At 47.3% G+C, this 25,895-nt stretch overlaps 2 protein-coding genes across 5 annotated transcripts in view; one reads left to right on the forward strand and one right to left on the reverse strand.

The window, feature by feature from the left end:
• The window catches only part of LOC137448694 (atypical kinase COQ8A, mitochondrial-like), a 38,121-nt gene extending 34,792 nt beyond the window's left edge, over positions 1 to 3,329 (forward strand). The window contains exons 13-15 of the mRNA XM_068153462.1: positions 606 to 671; positions 1,418 to 1,504; positions 1,930 to 3,329. Of these exons, the coding sequence (XP_068009563.1) occupies positions 606 to 671; positions 1,418 to 1,504; positions 1,930 to 2,223 (447 nt within the window). The 3' untranslated portion in view covers positions 2,224 to 3,329. The remainder of the gene's footprint in view (positions 1 to 605; positions 672 to 1,417; positions 1,505 to 1,929) is intronic.
• A 6,866-nt stretch (positions 3,330 to 10,195) lies between these two features.
• Positions 10,196 to 25,895, reverse strand: part of CDC42BPA (CDC42 binding protein kinase alpha) — a 184,200-nt gene continuing 168,500 nt past the window's right edge. For 2 of the 4 annotated variants that reach the window (XM_068153461.1, XM_068153460.1), the window contains 3 exons: positions 15,697 to 15,814; positions 13,665 to 13,822; positions 10,196 to 12,004 (listed from right to left, as the gene is read on the reverse strand). In XM_068153461.1, the coding sequence (XP_068009562.1) occupies positions 11,873 to 12,004; positions 13,665 to 13,822; positions 15,697 to 15,814 (408 nt within the window). In that variant the 3' untranslated portion in view covers positions 10,196 to 11,872. Of the gene's footprint in view, positions 12,005 to 13,664; positions 13,823 to 15,696; positions 15,815 to 21,113; positions 21,300 to 21,428; positions 21,498 to 21,520; positions 23,585 to 25,895 lie in introns of those variants that run through there. The other 2 variants (XM_068153459.1, XM_068153458.1) reach the window with 2 other exon arrangements.

Here is a 25,895-nt window from a genome sequence, read left to right on the forward strand (position 1 = left end):
CCTTGAGCCTCAGGCAGGTAGGACAGTGAAACCTGTCCCTGTGCCACCCGTCCTCACTCGGTCTGGGTAGGAGAGCAGGGCACCTGTGACCCTGGCTGCCTGCCTGTCTTTGGACTTGGATCCAGTCACAGCTGCTTCCTTGGCCTCAAGGTCTGTTTTGAAGCTGGTCAGTGGGAAGTTGCAGCTGGCAGTGCTCTACCAGCACACTCTGGAGCCAAGGACTTTTACTTGAATGCTTTTGTCTGAAAACAATGGCAGAAATTGCAGCTCTCCTGCTTGGTCTGGCTGCTTGCTTGGGTGCTGCAGGTCAGATGGAACTGTTTGGCCATCTGTGAGGTCTCTGTTGGGAAGTGCTGGGTGAAGGTTATGTGTTGCTCTGTCCCCACACAGCCTGAGTTATCAGCTGAGCAGGTGTGGGCACAGCTCCTCTGCCACTTAGCAGTGCAAATGTCTGTGCTGCTGTCAGGGAATAAAGGAGTCAGGGGAAAGCTGAGCTGCTGTGGAAGGGCTCTGCAGCCAGCTGAGATTCCTGAAGACATCACAGAAGGTCAGGCTCTTGCTGGAGTGGTTGACACTGCAATACAGATGGGTTTGTCCATTTCCAGGTGGCCCTGCTGGACTTTGGAGCAACACGAGGGTTTGATGAGAAGTTCACAGATGTCTACATAGAGGTGAGAACTTGCACTGTGCCCTAGATTGCTGCCCTGGGCATCTTAAGAGTCTTGGCAAAGCTCTGTTTTTCTCTTTGCTGTATCACTGTGCACTTGAATTCACTGAGAGCATGAAGGGGCTGGAGGCAAGAGAGAGAGAGACATCTATTCTCCTTTCATCCCTTACCATAGTGTTCAGCACATCTGCTCCAAGCCCCTGGCTGTTTGTTTGGATGCTGAGATTGCAAAACAAAGGTGGAGCACTGTCCTGTTGCTTACTGAGAGCTCAGGCAGCAGAGCCTAGCAGAGCATTCAGAATCCAGTGGTTCTTACAGCAGAAAGTGCTTGTCCTGTCCACTCTCTCTGCCTGCGGTCTCTGGCCTGCTTGCAGACTCTGAAGTTCACATGAAATCTTGTGTGCTTCTTTCATCATCACTCTGGTCTGCACCTGATACATCCAGCTGCAGGGGCCAGAAGCCGTCACCTAAAGCTTCTCACAGCTCTCCTGTTTTGCTGGGGGAGGGGCTGGCTGCTGCAGCATTTGTGAAGCTTTTTTTGATGTCCCTCATGTTCCCTGGGCTACATGTAGCCCTTACTGGGAAGAGATTTGGTGAACCAGGAGCTGTTTCACTTTGGTAGTAGCTCTTAAACTGCCCAAGGTGCAGAGCCCTGAAGAGGAGGGCAGTGAGTGGGCAGCACCTGTGCCTGCAAGCAGTTGTGTGCTCAGAACAGCTTTCAGCCATGCTCTAAGTCTTCCTCCTCTTCAGGTAATCAAGGCAGCTGCTGACATGGACAGAGAGAGAGTTCTGAAGAAGTCCATTGAAATGAAATTCCTCACTGGCTATGAAGTCAAGGTATGGAATAGAAGGGTCTGCTTTTACTGGTGGCCACCAATAAATGTGTCTGTTGACATACCCAGCTTTCTTCATGTTGGTAGAAAGCAATGCTGCTCTGAAAGGGGGGGAAAAAAGGTTCTGACTTTTGTTCTTTTTTGAGAGTGGGAGCCCCCAAACCCCTCTCCTTCTGTTCCTCCCCATGCAAGACCCTGCAGGTGATGACTGCTGAAACTTCATGACTGGGTGGATAGTCTCTGCAAGGTTGAGTTGCTCAAAACTGTATTGACCTCATGTTCCTCAGCCTTGCTGAGGGCTGGAGGTGACCTTTCTTGTGGGTAGAGCCTGGTATCTCGAGCTGCTGCTGCTTGTAGCATTTCTCCTGTTCCTTCCCCGCTGCTGGAAATGGCTGGTGACCTTCCTTCTGCCTCTTTCCTTTTGGGCAGGAAATGGAAGATGCCCATTTAAATGCTGTCCTCATCCTGGGAGAGGCTTTTGCATCCGAGGAGCCTTTTGATTTCGGCAACCAAAGCACCACGGAAAAGATCCACGGTCTGATCCCGGTCATGCTGAAGCATCGGCTGATCCCTCCGCCAGAGGAGACCTACTCTCTCCATCGGAAGATGGGGGGTTCCTTCCTTATCTGCACCAAACTGAAGGCCAAAATCCCCTGCAAAAACATGTTCCAAGAGGCATACAGCAAATACTGGAGCAGCAGAGGCAAGAAGCCGGAGGAGTAGGAAGGATTTGAACTAAGGATGTCTCGTTCTGAGGGCGCAGTTCACCTGAGCCTTGCAGAGAGCGTTCTAAGCCTCCCATGCATTGCACCCCAGTTCTCCATCCTCTTGAGATGCAGCAGCTCTGCCCTGGAAGCCAAGGTTGTGTTTCATAAGGACAAAGCTGTTCTGTCGTGCTCTGTGTGTGTCCTACGCTGACTGCCAGTGCAGGAAGCTATCTTCTTTGAGTGCTTCTCTACTGTGGCAAGGCAGCAGCTGACTACCTGGAGTGCGTCGGTAACGTGGTGGTGGTGGTGGTGGCTGCAGATTGACTGGGGAGGGGAAAGGAGGACAAAGAGTAGCTTTGAACATGGAAACCCTGTTTGGAATTCTCCACAAAATCTTTTTGGTTTGTTTTGTTTCTTTCCAATTTTTCTTTCCAAAAGCCTTCCCTCTTTCATGCCACGGTGGAATTCAAGTAGTTTTCATACTGAGGATGAAATACAAAGGTGAACCCCTATCACAGACATGGTCAGCACCTCCCTCCCCACCTTGTGTTTTGGTGGCAGTTTGAAGAAGCCTCCTGGATTTCACTGATTTAGTGTAAGGGGAGGGGGTTGTGTGTACCTAGGATGAAGTTTTTAATGCTTTCTGCCTCTCTTTGGCTTGCATAGGAAGTATTTTAAAAATGTGAGAAGCAAGTGCCAATCTCTTTTAAACACACCTGTACACTGACACAGCCCTTCTCGGGTCTGGGAGTCAGAGATGTCATCCAGAGAGCAGGACCTGAGCACACAGAGTGGGATTCTTCACTGTCTGGCAGATTTCCTGAGGGCAAGTCAGGTGAGCTCCAACTCTGACACCATCTGCTTGCTGGACTCCTAACCAAGAACCTAGTCAGTCTGTCTGTCTCTTTTGCTTTCCTCTAATGAAGAACTTAAGGCAAGGCAGACACAAGTAATGTCTCTCAGGAGCATTTCAAGCTTTTGCTGAAGTGTCACACACACTTAAAAGCAGCCACACAGGGTTAGTTTGTTGGAGTCAAGCTAGGAAATTGACTTTCTTAGAGTTTTTGTACCAAGCCTGTACCTGTTCGACTTCCTGATTTCAATAAAAAAAGTGCTTGTGCAGTGGGGCCTTCTGCCTGCCGTTTGTTCAGCTTCTGCTGCCAAGTCAACCAGGGCCTGGCCTGTGGGATAAACAGGAGAAGCTTCCAAGTCTCCTCTTGTTGCAGTTGGTTATGCTCAGAGCATAGCTGCTGCCCTTGTAAGGCCATCTGTCTATGGGCTGTTTATTGCCTTCCTCCTTCCAGTGCAGCTCTGTCCTCAGTACTGATGAATGGCTACAGGTAGCTGCAGGGTGGCTGTCCGGAGGAGGGTGCCAGGCTCTTTTCAGTGACACCCATTGACAGGATGAGGAGCAATGGATGTAAACTCAATCACAGGAAATTCCATCTCAACAGGAGAAAAAGATGTCTTTATTGTGAAGGTGCTGGAGCCTTGGAGCAGGCTGCCCAGAAAGGTTGTGGAGTCTTCCTCTCTGGAGATCTTCAAAACACTCCTGAACATGTTCCTGAGTGACCTGCCCTAGGTGGCCCTGCTCTGTGGGGAGGTTGGACTCAATGATCTCTGGAGTTCCCTTCCAACCCCTAACATTCTGTGATTCTCCAGACAGTGATGGTAATGAGGAGCCAGAGGGACATCAGCCTGAGCAGCTGTCTGGCCATGAAAATCCCTAGTAGTGGACTTGTCTTCTTGTTTTCATTTGTTCAGTCACTCTATTACCAGTCTCTTGGACACAGGTCTCTTTGCCTTGCCTCTTTTTGTGAGGAAAGAGTGGCTGTGGGAGTTGATGCTCACCCGGGGCAGATATCCTCACCTGGCAAGTGCCAGATATGTAGCTAGTCCTACTCAGGCAACACAGCCCAGGAATGTCGGATCTTAAACTTCAGGGAACAGGTTCTTCCTCAGGGAAAAAATTCTCACTTGTGACACTTGCAGAAGTAAAAGAACAGGTAAGTGAATAAATTGTCTCTCAGAAGGAACCTATGAGGAACAGGAGAACAGGCTGTTGTGTTACCTTTCTTCTGAGATCCTAAAACTCCTCATTTGGGACTTGGTTGAGAGAGTTTAATTCAGCTGCTCTTGGAGAAGAGTGAACTCTGCTGTCAAGTGAAGCATTTGCTTTGCATCGAGGTTTTGTGCACTGATAGAGTAACTTTCCTTCTTCTGGCTTCTGACAGACTGAGTTTATTTTTTCTCCTTTGGTTCTAGACCTTGCAGCTCTCAAAGCAGTGGATTTGTTTGACACGTTAGATGCCATTGGTAAAGGTTAAAAAGCAAAGCATTAAAAGCTGAGCAGGGGATTGAATTTGGTGAGCTTCAGAGCAGCATTTCTGAGGCGGATGATCCAGAGCTGGTGGGTTCAGAGCTTGCTAAGAAGGCAAAGTAAACTCAGAGCATTAGAGTTCCCTTCTGCAGTGAGCACAGCCAGGTGAGCCTGGTAAGTGTTGCTTCTTGTGACCACTGATATCTGGTATGCTCTGCTGGGGCAGGAAACATTTCCCTTCCCTCGAGAGCTGTTTAACATCAAGCTGTAGCAAAGCATAAACCCACAAAGCTGTTCTGCATTTGCCTAAAGGGCAGCAGCTAGCAGGAGGTCAGGTATTTGGGTTTTTGTTAGAAGAGCTAATCAGAGCTCTCAGTCCCTAACCCTCCTGGCCTTTTGTGCATCTTCTAACGGGATTCACTTCTATAGCTTTGTCCAGAGAGGTTTGAGCCAGGAGAAACTGCATGGCAGTGTAATAGCTGTGAAGGAAAGGTGAGACAGAAAGCTGTGCTCTGATGGCATTTGACTCTATTGTGCTGCTGGCTCTACCTTAGCTGGGACTACACAGGTAGGATGAGATGAATATTTTTTTCTGCAGCAGGCTTCTAAGTTGTAGAAAACTCCTGCAGAAACCAGTTCTTTGTTCCACAGGGCAGGCTGGAGGTTAAATCTGCTGCTCTGAAGACAGGGATTTGCCATTCTATAGAATCAAGATTCAGGCTGCATGTGGTAGCACAGATTTTTCCTGCCTTCTTTCTTCAACCTGGGTGCCACATCGAAGCAGAAGATGAATGCTGAGGAGCTGAACAGGAAGCCTAACATGCAGTTCACTTTCTGCTTTTCTAGTGTCCAAATCCCTTGACAATAGAAGGCTCATTTCCCAAGCCCTTCACAGCTGTGATAGTGCAACTGGGACCCTGGGAATTCAGAAACACAGCACCAGGAGTGCAAGCCAGAGTACAGGAAACAGGTGGTAGTTCACGGAGCTACACAGCAGCTAGAAGGGACCTGCAGTGGCCTAGGTGGGATGAGCCCACGAGCTTAAATCCACACAAGATGGAGCAGGGGAGGCTGAGCAAATGATACTTTTGACTGAAGGAGAGGGACAGGATCAGAAGGTTCTGTGGAGAGGTAGCCATATAGGAAGAGTGCTGGCTGCTCCTCGAGAGAACTGCTGGCAGTCTTTGGTCATGAGAGGATGCCCAGGCTGGCACTGCTGGCAGCACAGGATCAGTAATAGCACAGTCCTCTATTCCTGCTGCAAGGGAAGGGGGGACTGAGGCATGCAATCGAAGGTAGGACTTTTACCCAGCAGGTACTGAGCAAAGAGGAAGATGTTCCAACAGACACTCTGCTATGGAGAGAATCCCAGGCATCGTGGTGGGTGATGTGAAAGGGTCAGGCCACATACAGAACTTCACAGGTATTCTGAGATGTCCTTGAAGATTCACAACAGTCAATTTGATGAGACCTTGAGGTGCTGGAGTGTGTCCAGAGAAGGGCAACACAGCTGGGGAAGGGTCCGGTGAACAGGGCTGGGGAGGAACAGCTGAGAGGCCTGGGGTTGTTGCTTAGTCTGGAGAAGAGGAGGCTGAGGGGAGACCTCATTGCTGCCTGCAACTCCCTGAAAGGAGATTGGGGTGAGCTGGGGGTTGGTCTCTTCTCTGTAGTAACAAGTGATAGGACCAGAGGATATGGCCTGAAATCATACTGGGGGGGTTCAGGCTGGATGGTAGGAAAAACTTCTTAATTTCTTTGCTGCAGGAGTGGTCAGGTATGGGAAAAGGCTGCCCAGGGAGGTGGTGGAGTCACCTTTCTATGAGGTGTTCAAGAAACCTGTGGACATAGCTCTTTGAGACACGGTTTAGGGAGCATGGGGCTGTTGTGTTGAAGGTTGGACTGGATCTTAAAGGTCTCTTCCAGGCAAAACAATTCTATGGTGGTAACTCAGAAATACCTCAGAATCCAGGCTCTGTCTCTAGGGTAGCTGAAACACCGGATGTGTAACTTCATGGAGGAGGGACATCCGAAATGCCGACTACGAATCTTGACAGAGAAGAGATGACCTAAGACAAAAGGTCAGGCGAAGTGGCTGAGGCAGGTCAGTGTCCCAAAGCACAAGGTGGCTTGGCTGGATTTTCAATAAGGTTCTGCTATTTTTAATTCTGAAAGCTGTTAAGGAAGAGATAAGAAAAATTCCTTTTTCTTCCCACTGTGCATTTGTGCTGATGAGTTACAAAGTCTTCCCTTCAAGAACACCATCGAGTCCCTTTTCCATTTCCTCCTCAAGGCTTGCAGTGAGAAGGTTAGAGGGGGAAGGCAAAAACCCCAACAAAAGACAGAACATCTGCACTTCTAACAGTTCCCTGTTTTATTGCAGTACATCAAAGTAGGTTAATATTAAGTGTGTTACCAACATAAAATAGTGGTGGCAAATCATTTTTTTACATTTGACTCGCCCACCTTAAATATTTCTGTGCAAAAAAGAATCTACATCATTGTTCTGTAGCAGAGAATCTCTTAACCATGTCCCCTACAACATTGAGGGCATTAAAAACCAACAACAACCCAAAAAAAAAAAAAAAAAAGGAAAAAAATAAAGAGTGAGAAGAGGCAAAAACCCCAAAAGCAGAATCTTTTCCCCCACACGCACACTTGTCAGCTTTTATACTCTAAAAACAAAAAAGTGATTACATCTATGCCATGCAAAACTGTACAATAATATTACAATGGAAAAAGAAAAAAACAAACAAACAAACAAAAAAAAAGAAGTAAACCCTAAAAAAAAAAAAAATAAAGGTAATTGTAAAAAATAAAATGATATGAAAGTGTCCTACATAAAAAGGCAGGCAGGTTATCATTGCTCTGAGCTGCCAGCGCTGCTTGCTTTCTGGATTTCTTCCCTGTGGATGAGACTTTTTCTTCAATGCAAAGACTGCAAAAAAAGAGCTTAGACTGAGCTGTGGCTGGAATGAAAGGGCCAGAGGGGAGGGGGAAGATTTAGAGCACAAAGCCTGCAGCAGAGCAGTTTCTGGCGGGGTGTTCCTCAAGTCCAGTGTGAACACAAAGCATGCAGCAGGGCATGGTTTGTGTGGGTGCAGAAAGCTGCCTCCATGCTTCCATGACTCCTCTTACCAAAACCAAACCACCCCACAGCAGAAGCTGTTCTGTGCCACTTGGATCCTCAGACTTAAGGCTCAGGAGGTGTGGGGACTTGCACTGCAATAGATTTTACCCCTCTGAAAATGAAGCGGCCTGTATAAAATGGAGAACCCTCCCCCTACACCCTCTTTCTTCTACCCAATAGCATCTGTGTCCTGTGGTTCAGGGTCTGTCCAGGCAAGGCAGTATGGTGCCAGGATCCTGTGTGTATTGCTCCAGCTGTTATATTTTGAAAGGCCAACTCGCTGTGAAGCAGCTTGGTGTGGCTCAACTGCATCTTTGTACCTTACACTCTGCTTTTGGGACTGTTTCAGTATGACAGGACCCCTAACTTCCCTCTGCCACATACCTGAGAAATACACACCTGGCTTCCAACATGCTCAGAATCCAATCCATGAGCTAACCAACCTTCCTGACTCAGTTCTAAAGCTTGTTCAGGTGAGCAAAAATGCACATTCCTAACAAGCCACAGCAACTAATGGAAAGAAAAGGAAGCAACTACATTGCCACTGGTTTGAAACCACCAGCTGTCATCTACAGGCCCAAGGCAAGAGAGAAGAAAGTACTACAACCCTGCTTTGGGGCTGATGAAATGTAGGAGGAAGCCACACAGCTGTGTGTGCACATGTGCAGGGGAAAACCACTCACCAGCCCTCTGTCATTCTACAGCCTGGAATCCTTAGTAGCTGCCTGAATCTGTTTAGATCCTTTGTTGCCAGTAAAAGAGGAAAAAGAAAAATGCAGAAACCAACCCTCCCAATGTTTAAACAGTATCAAAAATGCCAAACACCTTCAGCCTCAGCCGGTAGGAAAAAAAAAACCAGTTAGATCCACAGTGTGTACAGAGTGCTACAGTCAGAAACTCCACAGAGTTTCAGCTCCCTGGGCAGGATGCAGCCCTCACACTGTGAAGCTGAAGCAAGGCTACAGTGCCAAGTAGCAACATCAAACCTTAAGAGACAAACTGAGATACCAGGCAAGAGTCCTACAGTTCAAATGACCAAATGACTTCTCCTAGCCCAAAGAGGCTTTTCAAAGCTCGGCTACACTCTGCAGAGGTTTTTAAGCATTCAGCTGAGGGTGGTTTAAAACTGCTTGCAATCAAGTGGTCCCCAAATACATTGAACTATTCAAGTCCTAGGAGAGTTTTTCTCTGAAGTGATGTGGTCATTTGCTTTTCAACTGAGAGAACAGTTGCTGTTTCCCTGCTGAATAGAGGAGTATAAAAATGCAGAGTACCAAACAAATGGTTAAATAGAGTAATCCTAAAGGAGACTGCCAAGGCTTAGAACTACGGTGTACAAACAGTGTAGGCCTCTGGAGCGCTCATCCTCTGGAGCTTGGTTTTGTAGCACAGCCGAGCTAAGCTCTGCCTGAAAAATGTCAGGGTTTGATTGCAGGCACCATCATGGAGGGGTTTACTCAATGGAGTTGTTTGTTCCAGGCCATTTTCAGACAGAGCATTAGCTCAGCTGCAAAAAATAAACACCACAATGATAAATCCACAAACAAGACCCTATGACCCTCACTTGGGGGGGGCTGGAGGGGGACTGTCACGCAGACTGCTGGTTCAATGCCTTCTCTCTACATCAAAATAAGGTTAATGTTTAAATACAACATACAGTACATACCAAACTAGTCTGCAAAGGCTTTGAGAAGTGTGTGGACATGCTTCACCAAAACGGGGGGGGGGGAATTGTGGGGCAAAAGCAGTGGCTATACTTGAAGCAACAGGCTGCCACCTTTAAAAAAGAAGCTGATGTGGAGCTGGAATAATGCCAGTAACACCCTGCCTGTCTGTCCCTCACGAAGACTGGGAGGAATTAGTTTCAAGTGCTTTGCTGGTTGCTAAAGCTTTCAATATTAAATGCCAGGCTTGCAAATGTGAGAGCTTTGAAGTGAAAAAAATGAAAAACACAGCCAGTCTGCTACTCTGAAGAACCCACACAGGAGAGAGAGGGAGACAGAGAAAGAGAGACAGGCTTTTGATATGCTCACCTTGAAAAAATAAAATTGCCTGAATTCCTGTCCCAAAGTAACACTGAATGAATTTAAACCTGGATGAGCCTCTTGATTCAAAGTGAAAGAGAAATCTTCCCTAGAGACCCAGCATGATTCAGTGGCTGGAGGTGATCTGTGTAATTCTTATTTAGCTCCTGCCTGGAAACTGCTGGACGTGGGTTGGACTTACCTAGAACTTCTATTGGGGAAGACAGAAGCTGGGAAACTCCCAACTGCTCTATGTGGGTGAAGCACTATGGACTGCTGACTGCAAGAATACAGAATGGTTTAATAAGAGCCATAACAAGTTTCCCAAACCCCACAAACCCACTATTCTAAATACAAAAAGCCCTTTTATATGTTTGGGGATGGTCAGAACATAAAGCCAGGAACAGTACTGCTGAGAAGAGAGGCTCATCTGAACACACTCCCAACCTGCCAGGGGACATTTCCCTCGTGCCAGCCATTTGCACATCAGTCTCTCTTACTTTATTCTGTTGACTGCTTGACCAGCTTCAGCTTTTCTGCTTATTTCTGCAACTTCAAGTGGGCTCTGCCTTCTGCTGTGATACCTTCTGCCCTCCAACCTGAACTGCAGGTGGAACCAAACAGCAGGTTGAGCACATAAAAAACAACTGCAAATTGCACAAACCCGCAGCCTGGGCAGGGAGGGAGAGGAGAACCAACCTTGCCAGCATGGCAGTTGTGAGTAGGCATCTTTGACTACCACAGTGTGAACAGTGTGAGGTCAGTCGTCAAGGTTCTTCGTTGCTACAGTGACAGCGCAGCCTGCCGGGGCTGGCCTCAGGCTAAGGGCACTCAGTTGGCTGATGTGTATTAGCAACTAGTATTTGGTAACAACAGTTAACAGTTTTCTGGTTAGGGATGGTCAAGGAGGTGTGGAAGACTGCTCCCCTCCGAGTTAAACCTGGTGAGAGGCTGACCCAGGAGGCAGTTTCCCTGCTGAACCCTGCCGTGGTGAGCTCCCTTGCTGCCTTAAGGACCTCTACTGTAGTTTGCTGGAAGGCTCCTCAGCTGCACAGCTGACAAACGAGAAACCAGGACACCACCTGGCTGCCTGACGCCCTTGCTTGAGGGGGGGTTGGGGGGGCGTGCAGGGGGTTTGCCTTCCAATTGTCGTCATTGTGGCACGGGATGGGGGGGTGAACGTGAAAGCAGGAACGAACAGCTTCAGTGACGCTACTGCCAGCAGGAAAGAAACATTGCAGAAGCACTGCAGGGACCTCTCCCAGCCACAGGAAACATCTTTCCTGCAAAAGGTTTCAAGAAGACCAGACCTCCCGAGTCTGTCTTATTACCAAGCATGAAAACAGGGACAACACAAATCTTAAATTAAAGGCTCACTTAAATAAGCATCCATCTTCTGCTGCATACACAATGCTCTTTTTTTTCCCCTCTTTTTTCTTTTTCTTTCTGTTTTTTTTGTTTTGTTTTGTTTTGTTTTTTTCTCTTTGAATATATACATAACCTATTTTAACCTCTAACATCTGCATACTCATTTAGACTCTGTCCTGTAGTAGTAAAATATTGCATCCTCTTCATCGATAAGGATTTGCTGGCGACAATCAGATCGACATTCAAACGTGGTGGCTTGGAAAGCTTTGTTTTTTTATGTGCCTCTGACATGTACTGATGGTTCCCCGTGCTGGGGAAGGTGAGGGGGGGAGAGGGGGAAAGGGGTCTCTGTGCTACTTTTGTACAGTACAATGAACTAGTGTAGGAAAACAAAACCAAATCCCTCTGAATTTTCTCTTCTTGATACTGAGCCAGTCTACAGAAGCTACGTTTTGGGAAGTGGAAGGTGTGTGTGTGGAGGGAGGTGGAGGAGGAGGTGGGATAAATATGTCTTTAAAAATGAAGCAGCTGTAACCACAAAAAGGAAACCAATGCTAATACAAAGTCTACAGCATCTGATATTTGCCAACACCCTAAGCTTTGCTCCTTTGCTGCTGTCAAATGTGGGGAAGGGAAGGGTGAGGCAGTGCCGAACGGTGCTGCAGGTGACCAGCTTTTACCTTCCTCTGTACCCCACGCTCCCAGATCACTGTCAGACAGGGATTGGAGAAGGTTAGGATGATGAAGGTGAGAACTGGAGCAAGTGAAGGGGACAGCCATGGGGGTAGCGAGCTGCTGTGATGTCAAATCTGAATGCTGAAGCAGTTCATGAGTCCCAACTCACGTGGTCAGAGCTCTCCAGGGAGAGGCTCTTGGTCTTGTGAGGAGAAACTGGGCTGGGAGGGCTGCTGAGGTTGGAGCTGTTTGATGCAGTAGAATGTCTTGGAGAGTCAGAGTCCTGCAGCCCAAACAGAAGAACAACACTAAGTAACAGGACAGCAAGTTTCTAAGAGAGACTGAGGGTGTCTGAGCAACAGGGGACTAGATCCAAAGGCCACCAAGTATTTCTCTTGTGTCCAAATATCCTGGGGAAAATTCTGGGGAATATTTTTTTTTACACAGAATTTCCTGGTCCAGAGCAACTTAAGAGTAAGCAGCCAGACCACTGTCTCCAGCAGGCACAACTGATCCTGAGTAAGCACCTATGGGATCCTTGCAATCTGCTTCTTGCCAAGGGCCTCAGCAGAATGTGCAGCTTTGTGATGCCTGTGAAGCCACAATGGCTCCTTGCACTGAGCTGAGCAATCTTGATGGGGCCAGCTTCACCACAGCTACCTCTTCTGTATCACTCCCGGCATTTAATTCAAAGCATCCTAATCAAGTTCCTCCAGGTGCACCTTCCAGAGTACAGCAGAATGCAACTACATCTCGGCTGGAGTTTGGGCTGACAGCCACATTCCAGCTTCAGCTGAAAGGACAGATGCAGCACCTATGTGAGCTCTCCTCATTCCTTGCAATGAAAAGGTGCTGAGGAAGTTTGAATCATAGAATTGTCAGGATTGGAAGGGACCCCAAAGATCCCAACCCCCCTGCCATGGACAGGGACACCTCACACTACAGCAGGTTGCTCACAGCCACCTCCAGCCTGGCCTTCAAAACCTCCAGGGATGAAGCTTCCACTACCTCCCTGGGCAACCTGTGCCAGTGTCTCACCACCCTCATGGGGAAGAACTTTTTTCTAACATCTGAATCTACCCACTTCTAGTTTTGCTCCATTCCCTGCAGCCCTATCACTATGTGACACCCTAAAAGGTCCCTCCCCAGCTTTCTTGTAGCCCCCTTCAGATACTGGAAGGCCACAGTAAGATTTCCTCAGAGCCTTCTCCCCTCCAGACTGAATAACTCCAACTCTCTCAGCCTGTCCTCATAGCAGAGGAGCTCCAGTCCTCTGATCATCCTCATGGCCCTTCTCTGGACATGTTCCAGCACATCCAGGTATTTCCTGTTGTATGGGCTCCAGAACTGGATGCAGTACTCTAAGTGGAGTCTCACCAGAGTGGAGAAGAGGGGGACAATCACCTCCCTCGACCTGCTGGCCAGTTTAAGGTTGAACCTTCCCATGTATAACAATTCTTGGTCAGAGGGACTGAGTTTAGCACTGAAGTTCTGTCATGAAGACAGTCTTGTTCTGCACAGAACATAAATTATTAAACCCAGTTTCTGCTCCAAGTGACATTATTAGATGGCAATTCCTGAATTACTTTGCTAGCTTCAGGCACAAAATGTCTCCTGTGAAATGGTTGCTAAGATAGCTTAAGAGTCTTGGCAAGTTAGGGGCAGAAGGAAGATCACCACTCCACTAACAAACTGCTTTTCAACTGGGCCAGTATTTTTGGGAGCCTCACTACCCACACAGGGAAAGAGTGCAGGGAGTTTTCTGCATGGTCACCCCAGGAGCAGAGCTGACTCAGTCTTTTGCCAGGTTAGTTTGGAATAAAAAAAAATCCAAATTTCCATAGTCAGCAACTCCTAAACTTGTAGCCAAACCCACGACAGAATTTGACTTCCTCATCTTTACCCACACATTATGACTGTCTCCTCTGTCTTCTGTCACTCACCTCTCTCTCATAGTCCCTTGTTGGTGCATCGCTGCCTTGGTCTAGGCCACCAGAGGACAGGGACCCATCTGAGGGCGAGGCCATGGGCTGCCGCTTCGCTCCGTAGCTGCCTCCCGAGAACTCCCTCCTCAGGGCGCTGCCGTTCTGTGCAGACGATCCTGCAACACAGGCAGGAATTCAGCTGCTGCCCTGCTGCTGCTCTCCTCCAGCATGTCCCAAGATGCTCAGTATCCCAAGATACTCAGTTCATGGCTTGCAGGCTCTGCAGGCGTTTATCTGGCCTGACGCCAGCTGCAGTTCTCCTGCTCCCTCCCTTGGCGTGCCAGCATGGACACACTTTAGCTCTTGAGCTTGGAGCAGAGGAGCCTGAGGGGTGACCACATTCCTGTTTATAAAGATGTGAAGGGCACTGACAGGAGGACAGAGCCAGGCTCTGCTCAGTGATGGCAAATAATAGGACAAGGGGCAATGGGTGCAAGCTGGAGGAGAGGAGGTTCCATGTGAACATAAGGAAAAGCTTTTTCACTGTATTGGTGCTAGAGCCCAGGAGCAGGCTGCCCAGAGAGATTGCAGAGTCTCCTTCTCTGGAGACATTCAAAACCTGCCTGGATGTGTTCCTGTGTGACCTGTCCTAGGGGATCCTGCTCTGTGATTCTGTGACTGCAGAAGAAAATATTCCCCCATGAGAATAGTCAGATATGGGAATCACCTCTCAGGGGAAGCAGTGGATTCCCCTACACTGCACAGTTTTAAGACCCAGCTTGACAGGGTGCTGGGTCAGCTCATTTCAACCACACCATCACTTAGAAAGGTTGGACCAGGTGATCCCTGGGGTGCCTTCCAACCTAGCATTCTGAGATTCACACATTCTATTATTCAGTCATTTGCCCGCTCTCAACACAGGCCACTGTGCTGACTCTGGCACTCAGCAGTGGCACAGCAGTACTAGGAAAGGCGTTTCCAATGCAATTCAACTGTTCCATACCCACAGCCAGCTTTCCACTGCTTTCTGTTTGCACCAGCAGCAAGAGAGGCATCAAAAGCTCTACACAGTTCAGCAACAAAGTTGTTAACCATGGAGCTTGTGAACAACCTGCCACTGATTTCAAACACTTCAGCAGCAGCAAAGCAGTCCCAGGGGTAAAAATATAATTTAAATTCTCATGGTGGTTTTAAAACTTGATGAATTCCAGCTGTGGGACTCTCAAGACTGCTCCTTTGAAGGCAAGATTAAAATACTGTGTGTGCCCTCAATGGGAACAGAGTCAGCCATCACCTCTGAAAATTCCACCTAGTGGCAGTAGGGAGAGAGGCAAATGCAGTTAAGCCCTTTCCCTAAAATTCACACATTCACAGATTGCATCTGGTTGGAAGGCACCCTCAAAGGCATCTTGTCCAACCCTCCTGCAGGCAGCAGGGACACCTCCAACTACAGCAGGCGGCCCAGGGCCATACTCAATCTGATCTTGAATGTCTCCAGGGATGGCACCTCAACCTCATCCCTAGGCAACCTGTTCCCATATTTCACCACTCTGATTGTGCAGAACTTCCTGCTGATGTCCAACCTACATCTCCCCTGCTCAAGTTTCAAACCACTGACCCTATCACTCCAAGCTCTTCTAAACACTCCCTCCCCAGCCTTCCTGTAGGTTCCCTTCAGATATTGAAATGGAGCTCTAAGGTCTCACCAGTGCCTCCTCTTCTCCAGGCTGAACAGCCCCAATTGTCTCAGCTTTGCTTCATAGTAGAGGTGCTCCAGCATTCTGATTATCTTAGTGGCCCTCTGCTGGACCCACTCAAGCAGGTCCATGTCTCCCCTGTGTTGAGGGCCCCAGAGCCAGACACAGCACAGCAGGAGAGGTCTCACCAGAGCAGAGCACAGTGGCAGAATGCTGCCCATGCTGCTTTTGATGCAGCCCAGACTGCCATTTACCTTCTGGGCTGCAAATGCCCATTGCTGGCTCACATCCAGCATCCCTGTGCACAGACCTGCCCCCCCCCCCCCCCAAGCCCCAGAGCTGTGTTTGCTTACGTGCTGCTAAGCCACTGCTGGCACTCATGGACCGCCCTGGTTCCGTGCGGGATTTGGTGATGGATGGGATGCTGACAGAGCCGCTGAACACCGTCCGGCTCTCCTGCGGCCGAAGGTTCTGCAATGCAGACACACACAACCACAACCTTTACTTATTGATTCAGGCTGACTCCACCTTGCAAGCCCCCTCCCCCGTCCCAACCTTACCAGAGCCGAATTATCTAGGCAGCAAGTCAGCAACGTTTGCAAAACAACAATTCTGCAGCTGAGTGCAGAGAGACTGGGAAGCACACGCAACGCCGCAGCGAGGTGGCTGAATTACATGGACGTATGCAGAGAACTGAAAGAGAAGGTCTAACAATTCCAGAATTCCCTTGCCAAGAGGCTATGGCAGCCTCATGATGCTGCTGTGGACGTATCCAAGTTGTATCACATAAAGCACGCTTGCCAAGGATCTGATTAAAATGCCTCTCTTTGATGCTGTCACTTGCAACTGCCTACAATAACCAGGTTAATCCATAACTCCTGCAGAGCTGTGAACACGGAGTGGATCCCTCTGTGTTTCAGTTACTTAGGCAATTCCAGAAGTATTTTACAGCATTTAAGCCAGGCCTGCCCTGCTTGAGCTGAAGTGAGAACCTGCCTCCTGTTTTTGGCCTGCCCAAAGAGGGCACACCACTGTCTGTCTACCTGCTTTGATTACTGCTCCAGTTTTGCATTCTGAGAGTTCCAGTGGGATTTGTCTAAACTGGTAACTGAAGTAGTCCTTTGCTGAGGGAAGAGGTAGAACACAAATTCTCTACTTGGATAAGGTACCTCCTTAACAACATAAGTTGTCTTTAAGATGGGAAAAGAGTACTTTGAAGTGAGTTCTGTGATACTTTATTTCTGCTTCTCTTAACCTAGAGCTGACCTTAGGGAAATGGCTTCTCAGCTTATGTTGCCCATTTCTGCATATCACAGCATCACAGGATGTTAGGGGTTGGAAGGGACCTCTGGAGATCTTCCAAGTCCAGGACCCCTGCCAGAGCAGGACCATTATGAGGTGGCTTCTTAGCCCAGAGGGACTTTCTAATCCTCCAGCACATCATTCCACCTCTGGCTAAATATGAGATTTCATCCTGCCCCTAACATGATGTGCACTGTTAAGTCATTACCATTAACCAGAATTAAGTTTAAGGAACCTTTACAGAAGCAGAACATGAAAAGAACTGCAGGTGGCTCCCAGCAGTGCTTCATTTCCACTTTACAAAACACTTCCCGCAACACAACTGTGATTTTTTTCCCTATTTAGATTTATTTGTTTAGCTGAGAGAAAGTGGCCACACCTAAAAGAACAGCTGCTATTGTGATGCCTTTTTAAAGCTGGGATGTTGTGGATCTTTCAGACCAGAACACAGATTCCATCCCTGCCAGGGCTCCCATTTCTCTATCTGTATTTTAAAATGAGTAATTAAACAGAGGTTTTGTAATGAGAAGATTTTATACAGTTCAGACTTTATCTGGTAATTATTACCACCCTGCTGTCAAATCCAGTCTTAGAATGCTCCTTAGAGCCACGGCTGTAACAGACCCCTTTGATGGTGGCTGTGAAGTCAACCTCTTGCTTTTCCTTCTCCCAGTGGTCTAGTAATGGTTGATTTTTAACAGCAAAGAATTAAAATCTCCCAATCTGTTCCTAGATCTGCCTCAAACACCAAACAACATTATCTGAGACCTTCCCAACAGAAGAGCTCCATTTAATTCTGCCATTATTCACTGCTGCACTATTCTCAATCACCATTTACATCAAAAGGCTCAACTTGTAAGGATCACACCTCTGTCCCCTGCTTACCTCCTTTCTGGGCTTTTGGATTTTAGTTTGGGTGTTTTTTATTTTTATGTTAACAACCAGCCTGCTTTGCAGTATGAATTACTAAACTTCTGCTCCTGTTTCTTAATGAACAATGTGAGCTAAAGGGTCTGAGCCTCCTGGCTGTGCACAGGCAACGGAGGCTCCCACAACAATTAGAATCATAGAATGGTGTGGGTTGGAAGGGACCTCTGAAGGTCATCTGGCCCAACCACCCCTGCAGTAAGCAGGGGCATCCTCCACCAGATCATTCAGAGAGGAGCTCCTAAGTTAGCGTTGTCTTGTGAATAAAGCCAGGGGCAGCACCGCGCCAACGTGTGCACTGCGGTCGGTACACCAGAGTTGCAAGGAAAGCCTTTTGGACTTGGATAAGCCCAGAGTGGTTAATTTTGCAAAGGGAACACTTAGGTTTAATACTAAGGCAATTAACTTCCTTAACAGTGATTGCACAGACAACAGACAGGCATCAGGGGGAGAAAGGGGATGGGCGGGTGAATGAAACAGACTCATTTGTTTTAACAGTGTCTTCATTTTTCATGACCTCAGCTTGCAAAGTCCATGTAATTCCTTGTAGAAAGTTTCTCCACAAAGCAAATCTTTCCTTCTTCTTTGTTCCAAAAACTAAAATAAAATAAGCACATGCCAGAGAGCCTGGCATTTTGGACCAAAACCCCTGGAAGTGATAGGCAGGTGAGGCAGAAAGGGGAGTCAAAGGAAAATAAGTGGTGGTTATTAGCGATAGTTACAAAAGCAGCAAAATGCAGCAAGCTAAAATCAAAGGGAAACGGAAACCTGAGCTTGCTTTGCTTAAAGAGAGAGACAAAACCCCCTCGTGTAGAGCAACAATTCAAATCCTAGCAAGGAAATCCATCCCCTGCTGCTGAACCAAAGGTGAGAGAGGAGAAAAAGAAATCAGCTGCAGCGAAGCTGCTTGCTGAGCCAAGTTAATAAGTGTGAAAGAGGGCCAAAGGACCCACACCAGAGCCCTGCAGCCCACTCCCAGGCAGAGAAGGGAGCTGCTGGGCAGGTGTGGGCTGTGTCCCTGTGAAGCTCTGTGGTGGTACCAAGCCTCAGCTTCTCAGGCAGTGAGGCGAGAAGGTGCACATGGGGTCTAACTCAACAGCCACACCACCTCCAGGAAAGGGATTGTTTCTGTGTCCCTCAGGATGCTTGGTGTTCTCTGTTGTTACTCTTTTTTGTTTAAAGAGTGTTCTGTTTAGTACCTTACAGAACTGAGCTGTTAATTCTTCCATGATATACCAGCACAGAATGTAGAAGCTCACTTTAACAGGCCATTTTTATGCTCCCCTATGGATTCTGTGTTGGTTTGGTTCCAATCTCCCATCTGAACCCCAGGCCCCTCAGGGGGAGTGCTACCTTTCTTACACTACAAGCTCCAAACACAAAGGCAGGCTGGGCAGACACAAAGTCAACCTCACAGCCTTGTTTTCCATACAGATTCACAGATTGCATAGAGGGGTCATCTTGTGCAACCTTCCTGCAGGCATCAGGGACACCTCCAACTAGAGCAGGCTGCCCAGGGACACATCAAGGCTAATCTTGAATGTCTCCAGGGACAGGGCCTCAACCACATCCCTGGGCAACCTGTTCCAGTGTCTCACCACTCTCACTGTGCAGAACTTCCTCCTGATGTCCAACCTAAATCTCCCCTGCAGTTTCAAACCAGTGCCCCTCTTCCTGTCACCACAAGTCCTTCTAAACAGTCCCTCCCCAGCCTTCCTGTTAGGTCCCCTTCAGATACTGAAATGCAGCTCTAGCATCTCTATACAGCTTACAGGCTCTCTCAGGCTAACAAGGAGACAAATGTTTTTCTTCATACAAGACTAAACTTTTAGTGCTTGAAGGAGCTAAGAGGTACAAGATCTCCATGCTCCAGGTTGCCCACCTCCACTTTGGTTTTGTTCCATTTATGCTAGCAGCCTGCAACATTAGGATGAGGGATGCTCCTAAAGCAAAAATTAAGTGTTAATGTCTGAAACACCAGGGGTCATTCCTTAATGATCCCAAGGAGACTACTCACAGGAGAGAGGGAAGGTAGAGGGTGGGTCACAGACCCGTGATAGCTCGCTGTATGTTGAACACAGAACATTTTAGAGTACACTTGGATTTAAAAAAAGCCTCTTAAAACCAGAACTGAAATACAGCTTCAGTGACCCCATAATGACCCTCTAAGAGAGAAACAGCTTAGCAATTTTATTTTAATTATTATTCTTACTACTTTTTTTTGCATTTCAATAGAGGATTCCTCTGGTGTGTTTGCATCTCTCCTGCCAGAAAAGCCAGGCTGGATGCTGGGCTGGGCACATCTTCCAAAATGCTGCAACTCCATGTTTGAATGTTAAAATGTTAACGGTTGTGACAACTGGGACTTCACAACAGTGACACACGGCCATGGGCACGTGGCCAGTCAAAGCTTAGCTGTGCAGAGTTGCTTCACAGCCATAGAGAAAGGAATTAATTTTCCACCTACATTTTAAAATTCTCTCTAGTGCTGGCTGCAGGTAGGTATCCAAAACCCCTCCCACTGATAAGGATCTAGAAGCACAATCAAAGGGCACTCAAAGCAGCCTGGCAGTGAAGATTTGACACAGGCCTGAAGGGTGTCCAAGGGCCACAGAAACCAACAGCAGTGTCTCCATTATAGCAACAGGCATGGCTCTGACCTGTACAAACCCTGAGCAACCAGCCACCACCCCACCCATCTACACCTCACAGATGACTCCTGGTTCACTTGTGAATCTGTCCCAAGCAGAACTGCAGACCACAGCAGAGGACACAATGGCAATGCAAAGAATGTACCTGTGTGCCTGTTTTCAATGGGTTTGGATTTCTATGGGACCTAGCAACCCCTGTGTGGTCAGACCAGGATGCACAACACCAAAAAGCCAAGGAAAGCACACGTCCCTTCCCCCCGGTAACACTCCAACTGGATGGGTACCTACAGAACAGGATCCTACCTCAGCCTCTGCTTTGAACTACCAGGCCTGTGAGGATCTAGATCAGCAAGTTACCATCACCTTTATTTCTGATCTTTCCTCTACGTGTTCTACCTTTACTTACTGAACTAGATAACCAGGCACAACCTGTGCTTGTGTTTCTCAGGCTGTGTACAGTACAGTGCAAAAATTCCTGCATTCCACAGGATTCCATCCTACACCAACAGTCTGAAAGTTTAGCCCAGCACAGGCAGGTCCAGAACCTTTTCTGGATGAAACCTGGTACACAGCATTCTGCTCCTGACTGCTGCAGGAGGAACACTGTGGAACAGGCAACTTTTCCTTCAAAATTCCCACACACTTCCTGCTGATTACAAAACACTGTTCTCACAGCAAGAGGTTCAGCCCAGAAATGTCTTGTTTCTTGGCCTGTCAGAGCTGTGGAAATACCACAGCTGAGAGCTGAAAAAAATCAGTCACCTGGGACAGAAGGAAGTTAAGGGGGTGAAGGATACCACTTACAAGGGGGTTTCTCCCATGTTAATAGCCAGGCAAAAGGAAAACCACACAGTGTTAGTAGAGTGAACACCTGGCTCAGCTGTTCATACCCTCAGAGTCACAAAGTCTGGAGTACCCAGGACAGAGCGTGGAGGCGGGGAAAATGCAGGGTTTATGGAATCGTAAGAGAGGAATTTTTCAGCTGAGTTAACAGTCATGTGGTAGATGTGCTCAAAGTTGCTCGGAGAGGAGATCAGACGGGAGTGATGATGAGGGAACTGATAAGGGGAACGCTGCTATCAAAGACAACAGAGAGAGAAAGCAATGAAGGATATGGGTTGTACAGGTTACATCGGCAACAGCAGTCCACAAGAGCAGTCGCACACTGAAGGACAGCCAGACAGCAAACCTGCACAGGTTCTTACATTTTCACCCCCAGTCCTCTGAGCACCTTCTTTACACGGTGTCATACGGGCCTGCTGCCCTTGCTGTTGCTAAAACATTAAAAACAAATAAAACTTTTAACTCACTGGGAATAGGTTCTGATATTTATTATCATCATCATCATCATCGGATATTTCAAAGAGCACCACAGTTGTAAAAGGTGCTTTACAGACAGTTGAGAAGCATCAGTTCCCTGCCTTGAGGAGCTTACAATCTAAAAACCGACATAACACAAACAAAGAAAGGTGAGCACAGGTGAGATGGTGTGGGGAGAAGGACAGCTGAGAATACACAAAGGTAAAGACTGTCAAAGAGATTTCCTTCTGTTATTCATGCACTTCAGCAGCTCCGTTAAAATCAACACACAGATGGGATTTCCAAGGGGAGGGATCAGTGTTTTGACACGAGAGGACACAGGTGGTGTGGGAAGGTGAGCTGGTTAGTGCCAAGACAACTGGGACAAGTGACCCTGCTGTAGACAGACGACAGGTGACCTGTCCCCACCGCACACCCACTCAATCCCCACCGCACTTGGCGATGAAGGCATCTTGCACCGCTGCCTCAGAGCTGCAGGTGATGGGGCCCTTAGCAGCTAAGGTGTGGAAGTGTTGGGAAATTCCAGTGTTTCCAACTGGCCAGCTGAGCAGTGTGTGCCCAGAACGTGACATAAGGGAAAAGAGGGGAGAACTAGCCCTGCACATTGAAGAGAAACTGTTGCTAACTCATCTCTACAGAAGGTGCTGAGGCAAGTGTTCTTGTAACTGAAAGCCATCTAAATCCAGAGTTAAAGGAAGAGCGTTTCACAGATTGCACTGGGTTGGAAGGGACCCTCAAAGGTCATCTTGTCCAACCCCCTGCAGTCAGCAGCAACACCTCCAACTAGATCAGGCTGCCCAGGGCCACATTTCAAGGCTCGCTCTCCCTCCCTGTGCCCTCTGTACTTTTGCAGCAGGGTGGCCTGCTAGGGGATGAGTTTGCCCAACAGCTGCTAGCAGATTAGAACACCTATTCTAATTGCTAACTCCTAATATCCTCTGCCCTTTGTCCGACTGACTTCATCACCTTCCAACAAATAGATCTGAGCAACATCAGAAACGTTAGGACTTAAAAAAATAAAATATGGTAAAAATCCAGCTTCCCCCTCCACTAAGCCTAAGGCACTACTTTGTTTTGTACGTGGAACGTATTAAAGTTTGGAAGAACATTAAGTCACATCCCAATACACAGTTATCAAACATTATTGTTCTCTTCATTTCAGCTGGTAAAATCCAACTTTTAAAAAAGATTATATATATTATTATTATTTTTTTAACACATGGTTATGATGAGACTTTGCATGATAAAACAAAACATCAAACACCACATTAGGGCATGTAAGACATTATACATATTGAATTGGTTACTAGTGAAGTTTGTCAGCATCTAAGTATCAGGAGAAGTAGTCACCCATTCCAGGAATGATCCAGGAAAGCAGACCTTGCTGAGTTACCTGGTCACAACAGAGAACTAGCATCAAAGCCAGCAATGCTCCTAAAAGCCAGTAAGGGAGAATAAGGAGTCTCTACAACCACGAGCTAAAAAGCAGCGAGTAGGCCAGCTGCAGACTGTGAAAATATTGAGCTAACATTCAGCCATGAGTGTGAGAAAGCCATGAGATGGAAACATTTCCAAAAATGATCCTCCTCCATGGAACTTTCTCCATGGACTCCCACCATTAGATGCATGCAGGGGGTTCCCACTTTCCTTTAAACAATACCAAATATGGGTAAGTATTCATTTAGTCTATAAAGTTTCTCATTTGAAACAAGCAAAGCTTCACACATCATCAAGAATGGAAGTATAATGGCTCATGTATAATGAGGTCAAATTGAAGCATCATGTTGAAATATAAAGGCAGTCAAGGCTCGCTTTTTGCATGTGAAATATTTAGGCATGCAGCATGTGAAAGCAAAAAAAAATAATAATCAATCCTGTACATCTGATGTACACAGAGAGGTGGTTCTGTGCTGCAGTTAAGTGCAGTTCCAGATTTCAGATCTTCCACTACAAAGGAGCATCCACGATAAAAGTGGCTTCAAGGAACAAGAGGGCAGAAGGGAGGCCAGAACTGTACGGCCAGTTAATTGGTGACAGGCTGCTAGGGAAGAAAAACATGTAAATAAATGAGTTTGGGGATATACTAACAGGAATCATTCCACATTGTACAAAACAAGATCATGACCCAGAGTTAGCATCCACATCAATAAAACACAAATAGGTACCGGTTAGGGTTCAGGTAACAGCAAACAACAACTGCTTTCTGTTGTGTGGTAGCCCACAAACCAGCTTGTCAAAGTGAGGCCCTTACCACCAAGAAAGGAAGGATGCAAATTTAGAACTGCCTGATAGCCTCCAAAGTTTTTTAAATCTGATCTGACTTTGAGCCTTTCTGCCCAAACACAGGGCTACGCTGAAGTCAAGGGTGTCCACTCATGGAGAGAACAAGGTGGGACTAGGCTGACAGACGGCAGTTTGCCGGGACTGTAGCTCATCACCGTCCATGTCACATGCCTGCTGCATATCAAGACCTGGGAAACCATGCACAGAGAAAGCATCTTTCTTGCATTGGCGAGGGTAAGCACATGCAGATATGTTGCACATGTGTAAGCATCTGATGCCACATAATCAAACAGCCTGAGTTTAAAGCGTTCCACTTACCCTGTTTTCATTTTGCACATTTACAATGCAAACTAAACTCTCTAAAGCTGGTGTTCTAAAAGATATCATTAAGAACAGCAGTGAGCAAAAAGCAAGTGAGCTCCTGTAGTCTCTGCTTCCACCAGGCGGTGATGCCAGGGGTTAAGGCAGCACAAGTGTTACGTCTCCTCCTGCCCACCAACACACCACAGCCCAGCCACACAAGGGCCATCACCAGCAGCTCTAATCTTTTGCCTCATTCAAATTTTCTCTACAAAAGGCAGGAGAGGCAGGTTAGTGGGACTGCAGAGAACAGTTAGGATTGGTTTTACATTGAGGGAGCTGAGGTTGTTCAGCCTGGAGAGGAGGAGGCTCAGGGGAGACCTTACTGCCATCTACAACTGCTTGAAGGGTAGTTGTAGCCAGGTGGGGGTTGGTATCTTCTCCTGGGCAACCAGCACCAGAACAAGAGGACACAGTCTCAGGCTGTGCAGGGGAAAGTTTAGGCTTGGTCTTAGAAAGAACTTCTTCCTAGAAAGAGAGAGTGCCCATTGGAATGGGCTGCCCAGGGAGGTGGTGGAGTCACTGTCACTGGAGGTGTTTAAGAAAAGACTGAATGAAGCACTTAGTGCCATGGTCTAGTTCATTAGCTAGGGTTGGGTGATCTGTTTGACTTCACGATCTTGGAGGTCTCTTCCACCCTGGTTGGTTCTGTGATTCTGTGAAGATGCAGCTGCTCCTAAGCAATGCATAAATGCATCCATAGAGATGAAAATTGTCATTTGCTTTACAAAGTTCATACAGGGATGCTAGACAAAAGCTAGGCTGAGCTGGCCATTTAGTTTGTGACCATCTCATCCAACACAGATTAAAATATCAATTTGTTATTCAGACCTATTTATTACTAAGGACCTTTGTGCCTATGTAGCACTACACTGACATCAGCGAGAGCTCATGCTGTATGAAACATCTTGTATGAGTAGCCCCAGCCCAAGTTACAATTGCTCAAAGAAGCTGGAATAAACTTGGCAGTTAAAGGCCCACTCCAGCCTTTCATACACTTTCTTCATTCCAGTATCTCCTACAAAAATAAGCTACAGCACCTAAAGTAGTAGTTGGATGAAGAGAACTCGAGGAAAGGACGAGCCTTGCACTACCTGCTCCCCCTGGTGGCAGCCCTCTTGAAACGCAAACCTGCATTTTATCATCTGCTCTCCTCGACAGAAACCCAATCATCTTTCCCCACAGACCTTTGAAAAGAAGCATTTTTCCTTCTGAAACACACTAATATATTTAAAGTACACAGAAAATGTTCCATCTGAAAAATCATCACATGTGCTAGAGAAGCACAAACCTCCCTCCCTTCCCAAAAAAAACTATTCACCTTTTTGTTACAAGGTATGAATCCACTGAAAGAATTCCATGTCCTGTAAAGAAACTGCCATACAGATGAACTGCACAGAGAGGTGGAAGAGTATTCTTTACCTTTTGTATGAATTCTTCAGGAAACATCCTCGCTATTCAGGAACAATCCTCACTATCAATGAAGACTGGGGGATGAGGTGTTAGAAAGCACCCCTGTGGAAAAGGATTTGGGGGTGCTGATGGATGAGAAGCTGGACATGAGCAGGCAGTGTGAGCTTGCAGCCCACAAGGCCAATGGCATCCTGAGAGATCCACAGAGGTGATTCTACCACTTTGCTCTGGTGAGACCTCCTCTGGAGTACTGTGTTCAGCTCTGGAGCCCTCAATATAGAAAGGACATAGACCAG

The sequence above is a fragment of the Melanerpes formicivorus genome, unplaced genomic scaffold (assembly GCF_026170545.1).
Source record: "Melanerpes formicivorus ecotype bairdi unplaced genomic scaffold, bMelFor1.0.p_v2 SCAF_26, whole genome shotgun sequence".
Taxonomy (NCBI): Eukaryota; Metazoa; Chordata; class Aves; order Piciformes; family Picidae; genus Melanerpes; species Melanerpes formicivorus.